Here is a 19,639-nt window from a genome sequence, read left to right as displayed (position 1 = left end):
GCCCCAAGGCATTTCCCCTCGGCTCTAATCAAGCTGATTACAATTAGGCATTGTCCCTGTGCATCCCTTACATTAATTCTTTACAACACCATCCCTCTGACTAAGGAGCTGGACTAGATGACCCTGGAGGTCCCTTCCAACTTTATGCTTCTGTAAAGACTCCGAAATCCCCATTTTGTGTCTGATGAAGTGAGCTTTGACCCTTATACCCTGAAACTCTTGTTAGACTATAAATTGCTAGTGGACTCGAATCTAACAGTTCTACTCCAGACCAACACGGCTACCCTCTGAAACTGTCTACACTGCTGTATTGGCTGTTGCCGTTTTGGGGTCTAAAGATTTTGAAAAGATAGTTCCCTTTTATCTGATTATTCTCACTTCAGTATACAATTGAGTTGAATTGCTTCCTGAGCAGGTCTGTCTTTTGTTACAGGAAGTTTGCCGTATTTCTTCAGTTAAAAGCATCTCTGCACAATTAAAGGAACAAATCCCTGAGAAACTTTCTCGAGAAGCAGACAAGGGTAGCTGAATAAATTTGGAAGTCAAATTTGAAGTGGTTGTAACGTGATGATATAATGACTTTTGCTTGCCTTAAGAGATGATACCCGTATCGGGATGGACTTCTAGAACATTCGTGTAAAGCATTGTAGAAATCGGCTCATTTCCTTACTAATAATGATACGCAGACAATGTAAATGGGATTATGTAATGGGGTGCTTCAAAGTACAGTTCTAGGCGCTCCTGCTCTGTGGTTGTTGGGCAAACGTGCTAAACTGAGTCCCCCCTCAGAAGGCAGCCATGGAGAAAATGGCGAGAGTGACCACTGCCCTTGGCGGCAATACCATCACGGGCCGCACCATGTCCTGCCACTTGGACGCCCCTGCCAACGCCATCAGCGTGTGTCGTGATGCAGCCCAGGTGGTAGTCGCCGGGCGCAACATCTTCAAGATCTACTCCATAGAAGAAGACCAGTTTGTGGAGAGACTGAACCTGCGCGTGGGCCGCAAACCCTCCCTGAATTTCAGCTGCGCGGATGTGGTGTGGCACCAGATGGACGAGAACTTGCTGGCCACGGCGGCCACCAACGGTGTGGTCGTGACCTGGAACCTCGGCAAGCCGTCCCGCAACAAGCAGGACCAGCTCTTCACAGAGGTCATTTTGGGGGGGAACGCGGGGGAACGCAGTTCCCCCGTGTGAGGTACGGGGGGCGGAGCACATGACGAAGCCCCGCCCCCTGCTTCCGGCCCTCATTCAGCCAGGAGGAGGCAGGAGAAATGGGAGGGTCCCTGCCTCTCCCCACCCCTGCCCGCGGGGCTTCCTTGTACTCCTGCCGGCCTTGCAGGTCCACCGCCGGGCCCCTCATGGGGCTCGGCAGTGGAGCTGCAAGGCTGGCGGCAGTGGCCGGGACCGTTGGGGGCGGGGTGTATGGCCTTATGACACACATCCGGTGATGTCAGGGGGTGTGGCCTTATGACACACTTCCGGTGATGTCAGGGGGTGTGGCATATGCTAATGAGTTATGCTAATGAGTTCCCCTAGCTCTTTTTCTATGAAATGACCCCTGGTCGGAATATGATAACCGGTCTCCCAGTGGAGTAAGAGAGCAGTCTTAAGTGCGTCTGCTCAGACTCCTGTGCACTTCTATTCAGTGGGGCTTACTTTCAGGAAAGTGCACAGTTCAGGCTGTCAGTAACAAATAAACCAGTTTGGACCACTTTCCTATTATGTTGTACAACAGATCTCTTCATGAACCTTTCTGGTGCTAAGTGCATACGCTGAGATCATGTTTTATTGGTTGTGTTTGTATTACTTTGGAGCTCTCTTTTTCCCAAGGGGCCAGTTTGGTGTGAGAGCCAGTTTGGTGCAGTGGTTAGGAGTGCGGACTCTAATCTGGGAGAACTGGGTTTGATTCCCCAGTCCTCCACATGCAGCCGCTGGTGTGACCTTGGGTCAGTCACAAGTTCTCTCAGAGCTGTTGTCTCAGGAGCAGTCCTCAAAAGAGCTCTCTCAGCCCCACCTACCTCACAGGGTGTCCGTTGTGGGGAGGGGAAGGGAAAGGGATTGTAAGCCGCTCTGAGATTCCTTTGGGTAGTGAAGGGCGGGGTATAAGTCCAGTCTCTTCTCTCTCTCCCCCTCAATCTGATAATTTTTTAAAAAAATAATGTAATATTTTGTCATTTGGATTCACTTTGGGTGGCTGGCATTAATTTGATGAGTGCGACATTGAACGTGAAAGAGGACACCAAATTAAGCAAGTGACTTGCTTTATTGGTTTTATGGTGGTAAAGGTAAAGGTTCCCTTGCTCGAAAGCCAGTTGAATCAGACTCTAAGGTTGCGGTGCTCATCTCCGTTTCCAAGCCGAAGAGCCAGCGCTGTCCGAAGATGTTTCCGTGGTCATGTGGCCGACATGACTAAACACCAAGGCGCACGGAACGCTGTTACCTTCCCACCGAAGTGGTACCTATTTATCTGCTTGCAATTTCTTGCATTCGAACGGCTAGGTTGGCAAGAGCTGGAACTAGAGACGGGAGCTCACTCCGTCATGTGGCACACTTGGGTCTCGAACTGCTGACCCTTCCACAGCCTGCAGTTCAGCGTCTTAACCACTTGAGCCACCACAGTTACTTGACCGCAAAAACACTTAACTAAATCTCTGTGCCCATTCTGTTTATGTTCCACGTGTGAGTATTGATTTATTAATCTTGCATTTGTTTGGGTTCACGGCAGTGCGGCACTTTGCTCCCGCGGTCCTCGTACATTGTGCAGCAACAGGATCGAAAGGAAGAAGGGACCAAATTACCGGAGGCGATAGATAAGTTTGAAGAGTGCAGATGGAAACTAGGAGCCTACGACGTTCTCCGTGGGGATCTGTTGTGCCGTGCCAGCAGTGCTCCCTCTAAGCTGTGAAGTCTTGTGAGCAAAAATTCTATTTTGTGAGCTACTGGCATGAAAGTTGTGAGCGAGCAATTTGGCCGCTGCATACATTAATTTGCTCTGGAACCCTCCTTCCTGAGCTAAGACAGAAATGTGTGAGCTGGAGGCTAAGAAACTGTGAGCCAGCTCACACTAACTCAGCTTAGAGGGAACATTGCGTGCTAGGAGTCTTGACTGCCCTGGGAGAACCTCACTCACATGAGCTTCTGCGTATAATAAGGCTTGCTGCTGAGCTTTCTCTCTGTCTGTGCCGTCCTTCAGGTCAGTCGGAAAGTGTGCGCGACGTCCAGTTTAGCATCCGCGATTACTTCACGTTTGCAGCCACCTTTGAGAACGGAAACGTTCAGCTGTGGGACATCCGCCGGCCCGATCGCTACGAGCGGATGTTCACGGCCCACAACGGACCCGTTTTCTGTTGCGACTGGCACCCAGAGGACAGGTATGGGCAGCGGGAAATAGACTTTGGTCCAAAGAACACCCTCCCCAGCCTTAAATACCGGCATTCTTACGCTCTTCCTTGTCTGTTTGCTCTACATTTATTCTCCCCTCTTGTTTCCTTCATACCTCTTGCCCTTTCTGCCTTTATGTTTTGTTTAGTTCACACGCAGCCTTTCTAGAGCCTTCCTTGAGGTGGCGAACGCTAAAAAAGCCATTAATATCCCAACCTAATCATCAATGCATAATCATCGGCAGTGTTCCCTCTAAGCTGAGTTAGTGTGAGCTAGCTCACAGTTTTTTTAGCCTCTGGCTCACAGTTTTATCATAGCTCAGGAAGGATGGATCCAGAATTAACTAATTGATGCAGCAGCCAAATCACTGGCTCACAATGTTAATGCTGGTAGCTCACAAAGTAGAACTTTTGCTCACAAGACTCCACAGCTTAGAGGGAACATTGATCATCGGTGTTACAGTAAAATGATAAAGCTCAGATTCAGTGTTTTGTATCCTGTCTCTTCTTCCTGTCTGTGGAACACGCTTCCTTCTGACATCATCATCATCTTCATCATAATAATAATAATTATACGTTATTGTCATTGTACATAGTACAACGAAATTAAAGATGCAATCATTTCGGTGATCTACAACAATATTCATATACACTCACACACCATTCACAACTGTCCCATAACTCCCTTAAGGTTCACATAACAACTTAAAACCACCAATGTCACCCAAATTCCAATTTCATACAGCACTTAAGGCAATAATAGCTCTCGAATAAAAACTATTTTTTAAATCTATTTGTCCTTGCTTTAATTGTCCTTTAATATGCACAGCTCCTCTTCCAACTTTCAGACAGCCCCCCCCCCCCAGTGGACCATTTTAACATTTCCTTCTCAAGTTTAGGATCGCCTTATTTATTTATTTATTATTTTCAGTTTATATCCCGCCTTGCCGGGAACCGGCTCAAGGCAGCAAACAACATTAAAAGCAATAAAACAAAGTCAATACACTAAAATACACTAAAATATATATAAACAACTACCTAACATCATAAATTCTAACAGGAACAATGCAGATGATGGCGGCATCAATATACAATTCCCTCAAGGCAGGCAGTACCCACCGGTGTTTTACATGGGCCATAGCGTGTTCCAGTGGCACATTCATTAGTGGCGGCTCCTAATGGAAGGCCTGGTGGAAGAGCTCTGTTTTCCAGGTCCTGCGGAACTGTAAAAGGTCCCACAGGGCCCTGATATTATCCGGGAGCTCATTCCACCAGTGTGGAGCCGCCACCGAAAAGGCCCTGGCTCTAGTAGCGGCCAACCTGGCGTCTCTCGGGCCAGGGAGAGTCAGGTGACTCTGTGTCCCTGCCCTCGGTGGTCTCTGGGGCACATGTGGGGAAAGGCGATCCCTCAAGTAGGCAGGCCCCTGACCATATAGGGCTTTAAAGGTCAAAACCAGCACCTTGAAGCAAATCCGGTAAGCTCTTGGCAGCCAGTGCAATGCCTTCAGCACAGGCCGCATGTGGTCTCGTTTGGAGAGACCCATCAAGAGCCTGGCCGCTGCATTTTGCACTAGCTGCACCTTCTGGATCTGAGACAAGGGCAGCCCCATGTAGAGAGCGTTGCAGTAGTCTAATCTTGAGGTGCAGTAGTCTAATCTCCTTGCTTAAGCATTCTCCTCTCCGTCCTTCTGGTTCTTTCTCTCCTTCCTCATTCTCCATCTGTGTTCACCTGTGAGCCTGCGAGTGGGGTTGTATCTCCTTTTAACTTCTGCACAGTGCTTAGTTTTTAAGCATTGTTGAAATAAGTGTTAAGATACGATAGATGCTTCACTCTGTGGCACAGTTTGTTTTCGTGAAGCTGAGAACTGATTCTGAGCCGGGGGAATGTGTGAATGTGAATGTATGGACTCGAAGGCAGTAACGGTAGACGAGAATCAAGAGATAGCAATTGGGATACGTGCCAACCACGGTCAATGGAAACTTCAGTGAACCCTCTCAGGATTCTAAGCCAAAAGAGCCAGTTTGGTGTAGTGGTTAAGAGCGCAGACTCTAATCTGGGATTTGGTTCCCCACTCTTCCACATGCAGCTGCTGGTGTGACCTTGGAGCAGCCATTAGTTCTCTCAGAGCTGTCCTTTCAAGGGCAGTTCTCAAGAGAGCTCTCTCAGCCCCACCTACCTCACAGGGTGTCTGTTGTGGGGAGGGGAAGGGGAAGGAGTTTGTAGGCCGCTCTGAGACTCCTTTGGGTAGTGAAGGGCGGGGTATAAATCCAATCTCTTCTTCTAGATCAAAGTAACAGAATGAGCTGAATTTTGGGAGTATCCCTTGTTAGGTATGCTGGTGTGACCTTGGGTCAGTCACAAGTTCTCAGAGCTGTTCTCTCAAGGGCAGTCCTCGAGAGAGCTCTCTCAGCCCCAGGGTGTCTGTCGTGGGGAGGGGAAGGGAAAGGAGTTTGTAAGATGCTCTGAGACTCCTTTGGGTAGTGAAGGGCAGGGGATAAATCCAGTCTCTTCTTCTTTTTCTTCTTCTTGGAAAAGAGCAGCTTCTGTCAAGAGCTCTCTCAGCCCCCCCTACCTCGCAGGGTGTCCGTTGTGGGGAGGGGAAGGGAAAGGAGTTTGTAAGCCGCTCTGAGACGCCTTTGGGTAGTGAAGGGCGGGGTATAAATCCAATCTCTTCTTCTCCCACTTGCACCTGCTGGATGACCTTGGGCAAGCCGTAGTTCTGATAAGAGCTGTCTTTGAAAAAGCAGTTTCTGTCAGAGTTCTCTCAGCCCCACCTGCCTCACAGGGTGTCTGTGGTGGGGAGGGGAAGGGAAAGGAGTTTGTAAGCCGCTCTGAGACTCCCTTGGGTAGTGAAGGGCGGGGTATAAATCCAATCTCTTCTTCTTCTTTTTCTTCTTCTCATGCCTCATTAAACTTCATTTTTGTGGTTCCTTATGCCAGGGGCTGGCTGGCAACAGGGGGCCGGGATAAGATGGTGAAGGTCTGGGACATGAACACTACCCGGGCCAAAGAGATCTACTGCGTGCAGACGATCGCTTCAGTCGCCAGGGTCAAGTGGCGGCCCGAATGCAAGCACCACATCGCCACGTGCTCGATGATGGTGGACCACAACATCTACGTGTGGGACGTGCGCCGCCCCTTCATCCCCTCCGCCATGTTCGAGGAGCACAAAGACGTCACCACGGGCATCGTGTGGCGCCACCTCCACGACCCGTACTTTCTCTTATCCGGCTCCAAGGACAGCACCCTCTACCAGCACATCTTCAAGGACGCCAGCCAGCCCATCGACCGCGCGAACCCCGAGGGGCTTTGCTACAGCCTCTTCGGGGACCTGGCCTTCGCCGCCAAGGAGAGCTTGATCTCTTCTGACTCGAACCGCAAGCCCTACGTCGGCGACCGGCGCCACCCGATCTTCTTCAAGCGCAAGCTGGACCCGACGGAGCAGTTTGAGTACGTCTCCTCCTCCAGCGCCCTGAGCGTCTTTGAAGCGGACACGGAGTGCGACGCCGGGAGCATGGACTGGTTTGTGCGCACCGCCAAGCAGTACGTGCTGGCGGGGAGGCCTCTGGCGGAGCTGTGTGACCATAACGCCACGGTGGCCAAAGAACTCGGGCGGAACCAGGTGAGCGTGTGTCTGTGGTGAACGAGCCGGGAGACCAGGCTGTGAATCAGGATGTCCCTGGTTGGAGCCTTTGTCTCGTCGGCTCACCTTCCTCCTCCTCTCGCTTGCATGAATACAGTGTACCAGACAGGGCTCTTTTTGTAGCAGGGACTCCTTTGCATATTAGGCCACACACCTCTAATGTAGCCAATCCTCCAAGAGCTTACAGAGCTCTTCTTACAGGGGTACTGTAAGCTCCTGGCGGATTGGCTACATTAGGGGTGTGTCGCTTAATATGCAAGGGAGTTCCTGCTACAAAAAGAGCCCACCAGAGTCCCCAACGTGGGGCACGGGGGCACCTGCCAGCAACTTTTCTGGTGCCAGCCAAGTGTTTTTAGGAAGTAGGCGGGACCAGGTGGGACTTTTGCCAGCAAGGCTTCCAACTGGCCGCCAGGGATTTGATTGGCTGTGCAGATTTTTTAAAATGTTGCTTCGGCAGCCGCTGTCAGTCCAAGGCTCCCTCTAAGCTGTGGAGTAGAGATGTGAAGGCCCAGGAAAAAACCGGAAAAATTCGGGGGGAAACCGTTTCCCCCCCCCCTTTTTTTCCAGAAGCCTTTTTGGTTTTTTTCCGAAAAATTGAAAAAAGAAAAGAAAAAAAATTGATTATGGAACGTTTTATTTTAACATGATGAATAAAATATTTTAAGACCAGGTGTTCAGATATTTTCCAAATCATTTCTAAAATATATATATATAGTATCAGATTGATCTAATTTCTGTGCACTGAGGACAAGCAAGTCCTAGGTTACAAACTGAACTCTCCAATGCAAGAACAAGATGCATTTCTTCCTTTAGGAGGTGCGATTGTCAGAAGAAAATAAAAAAGTTTCAGTTTTGTTTTTGCATGTGGGTGGGTATTCTGTTTGTAATAATTGTTTGGGTACGCTATATCTTTAATATGCTAGTTCTGATAATTTCATGCCAAATAAAAATGTCCATAGTCATATTTTATGTTCCTAAAGTAACAGAATGACTTTCAGTCTAGAAAAGACAAAAGAAATGCTAATGTAGCATTTTTTCAATTTTTCCAAAAATTTCCGTTTCCCCCCCCCCAAAAAATCAATTTTTTTTCTTTTCTATTTTTAATTTTTCCCATTTTTCAGGAAAAAAAGGGGGGGGGGACGGTTTTCCCCCGAATTTTTCCGGGTTTTTTCCTCTATGAACACCTCTATGAACAACATGGCCGGTGATTTTCAGCTCCTTCTTTTCTCTTCTTCCCCAGGTGGCTCAGACGTGGACGATGCTTCGGGTTATTTACTCCAGTCCCGGCACTGTGTCCTCCGCGAATCTAAATCACAGTCTAGGGAAGAGTGGCTCTGGCCTCCAGCTCATGAACAGGTAAATGGTTGCAGCGTCCTCGAGCAGAGAATGATGGAAAGCTGAGGTTGTGTAAACCATGAAGTGGGGTGCAAGCTGATAGGTGGGCCACTTGTTTGCGTGCTACAAGTGCCATTTGCATTGGAGAAGGTAATAGTCGGTTTCAGGGCTCTTTTTGTAGCAGGTGCTCATTTGCATATTAAGTGACACACCCCTAATGTAGCCAATCCTCCAAGAGCTTACAGTAGCTCCTGTAAGAAGAGCTCTAAGCTCTCGGAGGATTGGCTACATTAGGGGGGGGGTCGCCTAATATGCAAAGGAGTCCCTGCTACAAAAAGAGCCCTGGGACTCGGTTTTCTTTTGAGGCATGGTGGTATGTGAGTTTTAAAATGGGCATGTTTAAACATCCTAAAATCTGTTCTTTGTGCGTTTCTGCTTCCCTGCAGTTAAAACCTCATAGAGACTTGTTGTAAGTAAAAATACGTGTATTTATTTTGAGAAAAGTTAAAAAAACATGTAAGGGTCCAATGAAAGCCCCATTAAGAAGAAGAAGAGAAGAGATTGGGTTTATACCCCGCCCTTCACTCGGAGTCTCAGAGTGGCTTACAAACTCCTTTCCCTTCCCCTCCCCGCAACAGACACCCTGTGAGGTAGGCAGGGCTGAGAGAGCTCTTTCGAGGACCGCTCTTGAGAGAACAGCTCTGACAGAACTATGGCTTGCCCAAGGTCATTCTCTCTTTTGTACAAAGGTCTAGCACAGGGGTGTCAAACATGTGGCCAGGAGGGCGGATCAGGCCCCCGGAGGGCTTCCGTCAGGCCCGCAGTGGAACTGGCTGGCTTCTGCTTCTTCTTCTTCCAGTTCTGCTGCTGCTGCGTCATCGTAGGTTTGCAGCTTACAGATACGCACCTGAACAGCCTACTCAAGGCTGCAACAGCACAGACATTTTGATGCAATAATTCGGAGCAAGAGGTGTCAGTTATCAGACACTGTTAAATAAACAAAATATTGCAAGAGTGCTAATGTTTTAAGCATGTTTTTATTTTAAGTTTTTTTCAAAAAACCCTTTGTGTTTGTGTCCTTTATAAAGTTTATCTCTCCGCTACCTGGCATGCCATTCTATGACACACTTGGCCCGGCTCAGCAAGGTCTCATTTATGTCAGATCCGGCCCTCATAACAAATGAGTTCGACACCCCTGGGTGTAGCAAATCGACCCACAGTTCTATAGAGGCGGATACTTGAGATTCCCAGTATTGTAATATGATTCGCTTAGCAACTAAAGCTGCCCCTTGAATCCAAAATACTTGGCATTTCGAGAGCGCCCATAGAGTTGGTAAATATCCTAGGATGAAGCCCCAACATCTTATTTGTCCCCCTGTGTGTTCTTACGTATGGCTCACATATGCTCAAGAGGTGAGTTAAGAGCCAGTTTGGTGTAGTGGTTAGGAGCAGGGTTCCCTCTAAGCTGAGTTAGTGTGAGCTAGCTCACAGTTTTTTAGCCTCTGGCTCACACATTTTTGTCTTGGCTCAGGAAGGACTCCAGAGCAGACTAATTCATGCAGCAGCCAAATCGCTCGCTCACGACTTTAATGCCAGGAGCTCACAAAGTAGAATTTTTGCTCACAAGACCCCACAGCTTAGAGGGAACATTGGTTAGGAGCGTGGACTCTAATCTGGGAGAACCGGGTTTGATTCCCTTACTCCTCCACATGCAGCTGCTGGTGTGACCTTGGGTCAGTCACAAGTTCTCTCAGAGCTGCTCTCTCAGGTGCAGTCCTCGAAAGAGCTCTCTCAGCCCCACCTGCTTGCAAGGCTACTAGTTGTTCCCTCCCCTCCCCAAAAAAGTGTAAAGCACTGCGAAAGGCGATCAGAGGGTTAGTGGGTGCGAGGATGCAGGCCCTGGATTTTGCCAGGGACCAACAAAGATGTACTCTTCTTTCCCAGCTTCAACTTGAAGGATATTCCCCCCGGGATTGGCAGCGAGTCGAGGCTGGAGCGGAGCAAAGGGGAGAGCCGCCCTGAAAACATCCTCATGGATTCTTCCTCCACTCTGATCAACAATGACGGCAAGAATGGTCTTTTTGCCCTCTTCGGGGCGTGGAGTGGCGGTCACTGGGGGCATGGGGGGGGTACTTGTGAATGCCCTGCCTTGTGCAGGGGGTTGGACTAGATGACCCCGGAGGTCCCTTCCAACTCTACGGTTCTGGGAATGGGAAAGCACACCCACCTTAACCCTGCTTGCAGAGCTCTTTGTAAGTCCCATGGAGTTGGCTGTGTGGGAATTCTTAGATGTTTTTATCCTCTGAATTCTTCCACACACACAAACACACACACACTTGTTTGCACCAGCCATTTGTCAGCTGACGCGGCTTGCAGTGGATGCAGGGAAGTGCATTTAGGATTATAACCTTAGGAAATTATCCGCTGGTAAGAAGGGTCTTGCCATTTCCGTCTGCACTCACCTGCTGCCTTTCCTCCCCCTCCTGGATGATTAGAGAATGAGGAGACGGAAGGCAGTGACGTCCCTGCGGATTATCTCCTGGGGGATGTGGAAGGAGATGAAGATGACCTGTACATGATGGATCATGAGAACCCCCATGGTGAGTATGTCCCCTGCCACTGGCCTTTAGCTGCCCTGTCAAGTTGCAGCCGACTTAACAGCGAGTCGGCGACCCCAGCAAGGGGCTTTCGAGGCCAGGGAGAAGCAGAGGCGGTTGGCCATTGCCTTCCTCTGCGGAGTCTTCCTCGGTGGTCTCCCATCCAAGACTTATGGCGACCCCAGCAAGGGGCTTTCGAGGCCAGGGAGAAGCAGAGGCGGTTGGCCATTGCCTTCCTCTGCGGAGTCTTCCTCGGTGGTCTCCCATCCAAGACTTATGGCGACCCCAGCAAGGGGCTTTCGAGGCCAGGGAGAAGCAGAGGCGGTTGGCCATTGCCTTCCTCTGCGGAGTCTTCCTCGGTGGTCTCCCATCCAAGACTTATGGCGACCCCAGCAAGGGGCTTTCGAGGCCAGGGAGAAGCAGAGGCGGTTGGCCATTGCCTTCCTCTGCGGAGTCTTCCTCGGTGGTCTCCCATCCAAGACTTATGGCGACCCCAGCAAGGGGCTTTCGAGGCCAGGGAGAAGCAGAGGCGGTTGGCCATTGCCTTCCTCTGCGGAGTCTTCCTCGGTGGTCTCCCATCCAAGACTTATGGCGACCCCAGCAAGGGGCTTTCGAGGCCAGGGAGAAGCAGAGGCGGTTGGCCATTGCCTTCCTCTGCGGAGTCTTCCTCGGTGGTCTCCCTTCCAAGTACCGACCCTGCTTAGCTTCTGAGATCTGACGGGATTAGCAGCTTAGCTTCCGAGCAGTCCCTCCCCATTCCTCATGGGCCCGTGTCTTCTCATAGCAGAGGAGCAAGAGTACATCCTCCCCCAGGAAGCCTTTCCTCTGCGCCATGAGATTGTGGACAACCCTTCGGCCCTGGATCACCTGCAGGACAAAGCAGACTCCCCTCACGTCAGCGGCAACGAGGCCGAGGCCGTCTCCTTGACGCCAGTAGAATCCTTCTCCCTCATCTCCATCTCTCATTCGCTGTACGAAAACCGCCTGCCCGCTGACTTCTTCAGTCCCATCGTCCGCGACATGCTGCTCTTCTACGCTGAGCAGGGAGACGTGCAGATGGCCGCCTCGGTGCTTATTGTGTTGGGGGACCGTATCCGGAAGGAGATCGACGACCAGGCGCAGGTACCTGTTTGGGGACGGTGGTGGTGAACGGTCCCTTCTTGATGGTAGAGCGCGGTTTTTGTTGTTCTGTTTCAAAGGGAGTTTAAAGACAAGCACCTGAGGCTCCTCTCCTTTGTAGATTGTCCCAGTGAGCAGAGCTAAAGCAGTATGGAAACACACAGACTCATAAGAACATAAGAGAAGCCAATGTTGGATCAGGCCAATGGCCCATCCAGTCCAACACTCTTGTCACACAGTGGCCAAAAGTACCAGGTGCCCTCAGGAGGTCCAGCAGTGGGGCCAGGACACTAGAAGCCCTCCCACTGTTGACCCCCGCCCCCAAGCACCAAGAAGACAGAGCATCCCTTGGCCCAGCCTGAGAGCTCCTATCTATACCTTGTGGCTAAGAGCCACTGATGGACCTCTGCTCCATATTAAGAACATAAGAGAAGCCAGTGTTGGATCAGGCCAAAGCCCCATCCAGTCCAACACTCTGTCACACAGTGGCCAAAAATCACTTGCCCCAGACCGAGAGTTCCTATCTATCCCTTGTGGCTAACAGACACTGATGGACCTCTGCTCCAGATGCTTATCCAATTCCCTCTATAAGCCGTCCATGCTTGTAGCCGCCGCCACCTCCTGTGGCAGTGAATTCCATGTGTTAAATCACTCTTTGGGTGAAGAAGTGCTTCTTTTTATCCATTCTAACCCGACCGCTCAGCAATTTCATGGAGTGCCCGCGAGTTCTTGTCTTGTGAGAAAGGGAGAAAAGGACCTCTTTCTCGACCTGCTCTATCCCACCTGCCGGCTCTTTCTCAGCGATCATGTCACCCTTCAGCCGTCGTTTCGGTAGCTTAACTGAAATATATAAAGGGGGATATTGAAATACATTTACGAGAGAGGATTGTGGGGTGGAGTATAAAAGGTAAAAGAGAATAAAAAAGGAATATCCACAACTGGCATATTCAAGGCGATCAAATAACAGTGGAGCGGCGATCTTGATGCATTGCAGATAAATTAATGAAAAACCTTTCTTAAGATGATAGCAGCGCAACAGTCGCACCCGGTAATGCAACTGAACCTGTGGAATGGCTTTTAATGGTGCTGATTTTTCCCCAGCTGAAAGCCTCTTCAAAGGCTGTTTGCATTGTAGCCGAGCTGCTCTGCGGTCGGTCGTTCTTCGAAAGAGTGAAACCAAAGGTCTTTTTGACCTAGTGTTTGAACCATATGGAAGTAGTGTTTGAAGCATAGCCCTGCATATGGAGCAGAGGTCCATCAGTGGCTATTAGCCACAAGGTGTAGATAGGGACTCTGGGGCAAGGGATGCTCTGTCTTCTTGGTGCTTGGGGGGGGGGGAGCAACAGTGGGAGGGCTTCTAATGTCCTGGCCCCACTGCTGGACCTCCTGATGGCACTGGTATTTTTGGCCACTGTGTGACACAGAGTGTTGGACTGGAGGGGCCTTTGGCCTGATCCAACATTGGCGTCCCTTATGTTCTTATGTTTTCTTATGAAGCTCTTTATTTTTTTTTTGGCAGCACAAACCCAGAGATTATTTTCCACACAGATGAAAGCCAGCATGTTAAAGAGCAGCTGTTTTGAACGAGTTCAGACCTTAAGGTTCAGACGACCCCAATCGCAGCCAGTGTTTCCTCTAAGCTGAGTTAGTACACTGTTTCTTAGCCTCCGGCTCACACATTTTTGTCTCCGCTCGGGAAGGAGGGCTCCAGAGCAAACTGATTTATGCAGCAGCCAAACGGCTCGCTCACCACTTTAATGCCAGCAGCTCACAAAGTAGAATTTTTGCTCACAAGACTCTACAGCTTAGAGGGAGCATTGTGGACCTAGAGACAGGCCCAGCCTGCCGTGGGGCTCCCCTCCATTCTTCCATTGGAACGGCTCAGTCAGTGAGGACTGATAAATATCTCCCAACCAACGAATATCCTGCTCATGCAAACGTGATAATTATCTATCTTTATCCTCCAGTAAAAAGACATTATATTTTACTGAATACAGTCTCTGTGCCTGTTCTGAAACTTACAGCAAAGGTGGGACTTCTGTATACATTGGTGTGAACCCTAATTTGCCATGCCTATTGCCAATTAATAATCTTAACCTCCCCTAGACTAATTGATAATTCAAGGCAATTTGGCTAACACAGGTCAGGACCCTCTCTGTTTTTGAGTGTCACGTAGGCAAACTGGTGTGAAAAACCACGTATTTCACTAGAAGCAGGAGGATCTCAATACCGTAGAGGGTAGATGAGAAGAATTAATGAATTAATGTCATACCTGCCGTTTCTTGCCGAAGCTCACAAGGCTAAGCAATGCTCCCTCCAAGCTGTGGAGTCTTGTGAGCAAAAGTTCTACTTTGTGAGCTCCTGGCATTAAAGTTGTGAGCGAGCGATTTGGCTACTGTGTAAACTAGTTTGCTCTGGAGCCCCATCCTTCCTGAGCGAAGGCAAAAAGGGGTGAGCCGGAGGCTAAAAAGCTGTGAGCTAGCTCACACTAAAACTCAGCTTAGTCGGAAAACTGATGCTAAGTGGAGTTGGCCCTTTGGAGTCCTGGCAAGGAGACAGACTGAATTAAAACAGCTGTGGTGGCTCAAGTGGTTAAGACGCTGAACTGCAGGCTGTGGAAGGTGGGTAGTTCAGCAGTTCGAGACCCAAGTGTGCCGCATGACGGAGTGAGCTCCTGTCTCTGGCCCCAGTTCCTGCCAACCTAGCAGTTCGAAAGCAAGAAATTGCAAGTAGATAAATAGGCACCACTTCAGTGGGAAGGTCACAGCGTTCCGTGCGCCTCGGCGTTTAGTCATGCCGGCCACATGACCACGGAAACATCTTCAGACAGCACTGGCTCTTCGGCTTTGAAACGGAGATGAGCACCTCAACCCTAGAGTCGGATTCGACTGGCTTTCGAGCAATGGAAACCTTTACCTTTTAAATAAATACAGTGTTTGGCCAATGATAGGAGGAGAACACTTGGCAAAACAAATGCAAAGCCATTACCAACTTGCGTTTTGCAGAAATTAATTGATGGGTTTTGCAATCCACGTTTGATGTGTATTAGAAGTAGCTCACGGAGGGGCATCTTTAGAGGCAGATACCTGACCGTGTGCATACCTCTAATTCTGCAGGAACATTGGTACACTTCCTACATCGACCTGCTGCAGCGCTTCCAGCGGTGGAACATCTCCAACGAGGTGATCAAACTGAGCACGTGCCGAGCCATCAACTGCCTCAACCAGGCGTCCACCACCCTGCACATCAACTGCAGCAACTGCAAGCGGCCCATGAGCAACAAGGGATGGATCTGCGACAGGTGAGACATCTGGGGAGAGGGGCTTAGTCCCGTACTCACCTGGACAGGTGAAGTCGCTTACTCCAAGACACACGGTTGACCCAATTAGCCAGTCTCTGGTCGCGGGTCTTTCGCCGTCCTTTGTTCCTCATTTTAGCTGGGACTCACCCTCAGAGCTGAACTAGACAATTCACTGTTTTAAAGTAACAGCACAAACATACCCAACTCAGGTGCCCTGTAGCTGCACAGCAGCTGCAGGGAATGGCTGTTGAAAACTAAAGCAGAGCCCGTCCGAGACTGGGCCATGATCCTGGGCCTATAGTGGTGCGGCCTGCAGGCATAAGAACATAAGAGACACCAATGTTGGATCAGGCCAATGGCCCACCCAGTCCAACACTCTGTGTCACAAAGTGGCCAGAAATACCATTGCCATCAGGAGGTCCACTAGTGGGGCCAGGACATTAGAAGCCCTCCCACTGTTCAACCCCCCTCCCCCCCCCCCAGCACCAAGATGACAGAGCATCCCTTGCCCCAGAGCCCCTTATACCTTGTGGCTAACAGCCACTGATGGACCTCTGCTCCATATGCTTATCTAATTCCCTCTTGAAGCCGTCCATGCTTGTAGCCGCCACCACTTCCTGTGGCAGTGAATTCCATGTGTTAATCACTCTTTGGGTGAAGAAGTCCTTCCTTTTATCCGTTCTAACCCGACCGCTCAGCAATTTCATGGAGTGCCCACGAGTTCTTGTACTGTAAGAAAGGGAGAAAAGTACCTCTTTACGCTCTAGGGAAGCCTCGTGGCTCCAGGGAAGCCTGTATTAGAGTAGCTGCCAGGGCCTTCGTTTCCCAGGTCCACTCTGGAGTCTGTGGTTTGGATTTGGAGGAGAAGACATATACCAGCAGAGGAGTCGAGGGTGGTGGCCTTTTGGTTTGCACTGGGAACTTGCACTGCCTCGTAGTGCTGTTGTGTTTCCTGTTTGGACTGGGCATCTTAGTATCTGCTTCCATCCCTTACCACATAACCGGGAAGAGCTGGATGGGTGTAGTGATTTCATGGCTTGAGATATGAACAAATGCAGTTATGGAAACACAGAGGGCGTGTGGGTTTGTGGGATGGAAGAAGGACGCTGTTTTCACATCTTCTGTACTGCCGGCCTCCCATCTTACTGCTTTGACCCGTCGGAGCTTAGTAGAGCATCATAGCGCTACTCCAGTCAGAGCATCATAGCCCAATCCCACAAGTTAGGGACTTAGGGCAGTACAGAAACATCTGCCGTACTTCACTTTTCAGCGCAGTCCACTTCAGAAGATGATGTCCCCGTTAAAATTGTAACAGAGTGTCCTCCTGGAGCAAAATTTAATCAGATCTGTTCTTTGAGAAAGCATACGGGAAACGTGTTTGGGGTAAGCTAGCGTTCACGTCGGAGAAAGAAGGAAGCTCTGTATGGCGGAAGAATTTTTGTTGGACTTAATTTGAACGCCTGAAGGAGTTTTTCCTAATCGTGTGACTTGGAACTACTATACTCACCCTTCTATACATCCTTTGAAGAAGACATTGTCTGTATTTACCTGCATGGTACACTCCTCCTGTGCATACAGTATTACAGTGTGCATTAATGTGCTTAGAATAAGAATGACGTTTGGATTTTATATACAGTGGTGGTGCACAGTTCATTTTGTTTACCGATCTCGTTACTGTGTAGCTCACCTTTTGTGTTTCCGTACTTAACTAGGAGCAAGAACTTAACTGGTCAAGTTGCCCTTTAAACAGCCATTCTCGTTGCCGCTCTGGAGGCACATAAGAACAAAAGAGACGCCAATGTTGGATCAAGCCAAAGGCCCATCTAGTCCAACACTCTGTGTCACACAGTGGCCAAAAATACCAGGTGCCTTCAGGAGGTCCAGCAGTGGAGCCAGGACACTAGGAGCCCTCCCACTGTTGGCCCCCCCAAGCACCAAGAAGACAGAGCATCACATGCCCCAGAGCCCCTATCTATACCTTGTGGCTAATAGCCACTAATGGACCTCTGCTCCATATGCTTATCTAATTCCCTCTTGAAGCCGTCCATGCTTGTAGCCGCCGCCACCTCCTGTGGCAGTGAATTCCATGTGTTAATCACTCTTTGGGTGAAGAAGTCCTTCCTTTTATTCGCTCAGCAATTTCATGGAGTGCCCACGAGTTCTTGTATTGTGAGAAAGGGAGAAAAGTACCTCTTTCTCTACCTGCTCTATCCCATGCATAATCTTGTAAACCTCAATCATGTCACCCCTCAGTCGTCGTTTTTCCAAGCTAAAGAGCCCTAAGCGCTTTAACCTTTCCTCATAGGGAAACTGTTCCAACCCTTTTATCATCCGAGTTGCCCTTTTCTGCACTTTTTCCAAAGCTATAATATCGTTTTTAAGGTGTGGTGACCAGAACTGCACACAGTATTCCAAATAAGGTTGCACCATTGATTTATACAGGGGCATTATGATATTGGCTGATCTGTTTTCAATACCCTGGGGCCCTCTCCTTGTGGGACCTTCGCCGATTTTTATACTTCTTGCTCCGGGATCTGAGCTCCATCTGAATGTTAACGTGGCCCAGTCTTTCCGTTTGGCTGACTCACCCTCTGGTCTCTCTCCAGGTGTCGGCAGTGCGCCAGCATGTGCGCCGTGTGCCACCACGTGGTGAAGGGCCTGTTCGTGTGGTGCCAGGGCTGCAGTCACGGCGGGCATCTCCAACACATCATGAAATGGCTGGAGACCAGCTCCCACTGCCCCGCGGGATGCGGCCATCTCTGCGAGTATACCTGAACCCGAAAAGAGCAAAACTGGGTCCAGCAGACACTTGAAAAATTGGGATGGGACTGGCAGATGAGAGTCTGTGTTTGTGGGAGGCGTTAAGCCTTAGTTGGCGGTGTTGTGGACAGCGTTGGGAGAAAGGTATCTTCAGGTGCCACCCGAAAAGCAGTGAAACTTACAATGCTCAGGGAAACTTTTTTGTTACGAAACTTATCCCGGTCAGTTTCTCCTATTTATTTCTTTTTTCCACATTGCTGTATGAAAAGTTCTTATCCGCACTCCCGCAAAACGTCCTCACGACAAAGAGACGAAACGTGGGGGAGTATACTTTGAACAGCGACCTTTTCGAAATCTCTCTCCATCTATACCGAATTAAAATGTCAAAGTAGATTTTACTGCTTGGTACTTTTGTGTGGACTTCGGCGTAAGTGTACCCAGACTGTGACCAATGTTCCCTCTAAGCTGTGGAGTCTTGTGAGCAAAAATTCTACTTGGTGGGTTACTGGCATTAAAGCCGTGCGCGAGCGATTTGTCTGCTGCATAATTTAGTTTGCTCTGGAGCCGTCCTTCCTGAGCTGAGACAAAAATGTGTGAGCTGTAGGCTAGAGAACTGTGAGCTAGCTCACACTCACGCAGCTCAGAGGGAACACTGACTGTAACGCGTTAGGCTACAAAGCAGTGTCTGGATTTATTCCTCAAAAAGAATCGGCAAGATCTTGCTCTGGGTCGTGTCATTTTGAGCCAGATGTCTCTATTAATCTCCAGTGCGGTGCAAAAGCTACTAGTTATAAAGAAAGAAGGGGACAGTTTACTCGGTGGCTTCAGGAACTCCATGCCAGAGACCAGTTTAAAGAAAATGTATTACTAGAACAGGGAGTTTCCCAGGTAATCTGTCTGCCTGTCTTGTACTTTTTCATCTCACCCTTTCTCCAGGAACCTCTGGGTGGTAAATGCGTTTCTTGCTCCCTCCATCTTATTCCCGCAATAACCCTTTGAGAGAGAATGAGCAGCCCAAGGTCACCCAGTGAGCTTCACAGCTGAGTGGGAATTTGAATCTACACCACTCTTGCCGTAGAATGCCTTCCTAGCCTCACAAAAAAGAAATGAAGATAGAAAGCGTGGCTGCCGGGGAATTAGCTTGGCGAGTGCCCAAGTTGTCAGTTGTCCGCCGTGATATCTTTCCATAACCTCGCAAAGGGGATGGTTTTTCTCTTTCGGGTATGTTGTAGATATGAAGGGCTCTCTTTCCGCTACGCTCCTGCAGAGTGCAGGGGGTTGGACTAGATGACCTGCAAGGTCCCTTCCAACTCTAGCATTCTATGATTCTATGATAATCTGGGAGAACCGGGTTTGATTCCCCACTCTTCCACTTGCAGCTGCTGGTGTGACCTTGGGTCAGTCACAAGTTCTCTCAGAGCAGTTCTCTCAGAGCTCTCTCAGCCCCGCCTCCCTCACATGGTGTCTTCGAATGCGGGCTGCTTGATGGTCTAGGCAGCG

At 49.5% G+C, this 19,639-nt stretch overlaps 1 protein-coding gene across 1 annotated transcript; it reads left to right on the top strand.

Moving 5' to 3' along the window:
• Positions 1–466: 466 nt before the first annotated feature.
• Positions 467–18,506, top strand: WDR24 (WD repeat domain 24). The gene is made up of 10 exons (XM_015425104.1): positions 467–1,152; positions 2,729–2,861; positions 3,197–3,374; positions 6,325–7,006; positions 8,268–8,383; positions 10,307–10,428; positions 10,858–10,962; positions 11,744–12,081; positions 15,195–15,379; positions 17,986–18,506. Exons 1-10 carry the CDS (start codon positions 799–801, stop codon positions 18,152–18,154), a joined length of 2,382 nt encoding a protein of 793 aa, XP_015280590.1. The 5' UTR covers positions 467–798; the 3' UTR covers positions 18,155–18,506.
• The last annotated feature ends 1,133 nt before the right edge of the window (positions 18,507–19,639 follow it).

The sequence above is a fragment of the Gekko japonicus genome, unplaced genomic scaffold (genome assembly GCF_001447785.1).
Source record: "Gekko japonicus isolate JY-2015 unplaced genomic scaffold, Gekko_japonicus_V1.1 scaffold3418, whole genome shotgun sequence".
NCBI lineage: Eukaryota > Metazoa > Chordata > Lepidosauria > Squamata > Gekkonidae > Gekko > Gekko japonicus.
This window is presented reverse-complemented; position numbering and strand designations above follow the sequence as displayed.

What these genes read in the sequence shown, in the direction of transcription:
- WDR24 (XM_015425104.1), top strand. Translation starts at nt 799, where the DNA reads ATGGAGAAAATGGCGAGAGTGACCACTGCCCTTGGCGGCAATACCATC. An exon ending in AAGAACTCGGGCGGAACCAG is followed by an intron (nt 7,007 to 8,267) that starts GTGAGCGTGTGT and finishes CTTCTTCCCCAG; the next exon opens with GTGGCTCAGACGTGGACGAT. An exon ending in GGATCATGAGAACCCCCATG is followed by an intron (nt 10,963 to 11,743) that starts GTGAGTATGTCC and finishes GTCTTCTCATAG; the next exon opens with CAGAGGAGCAAGAGTACATC.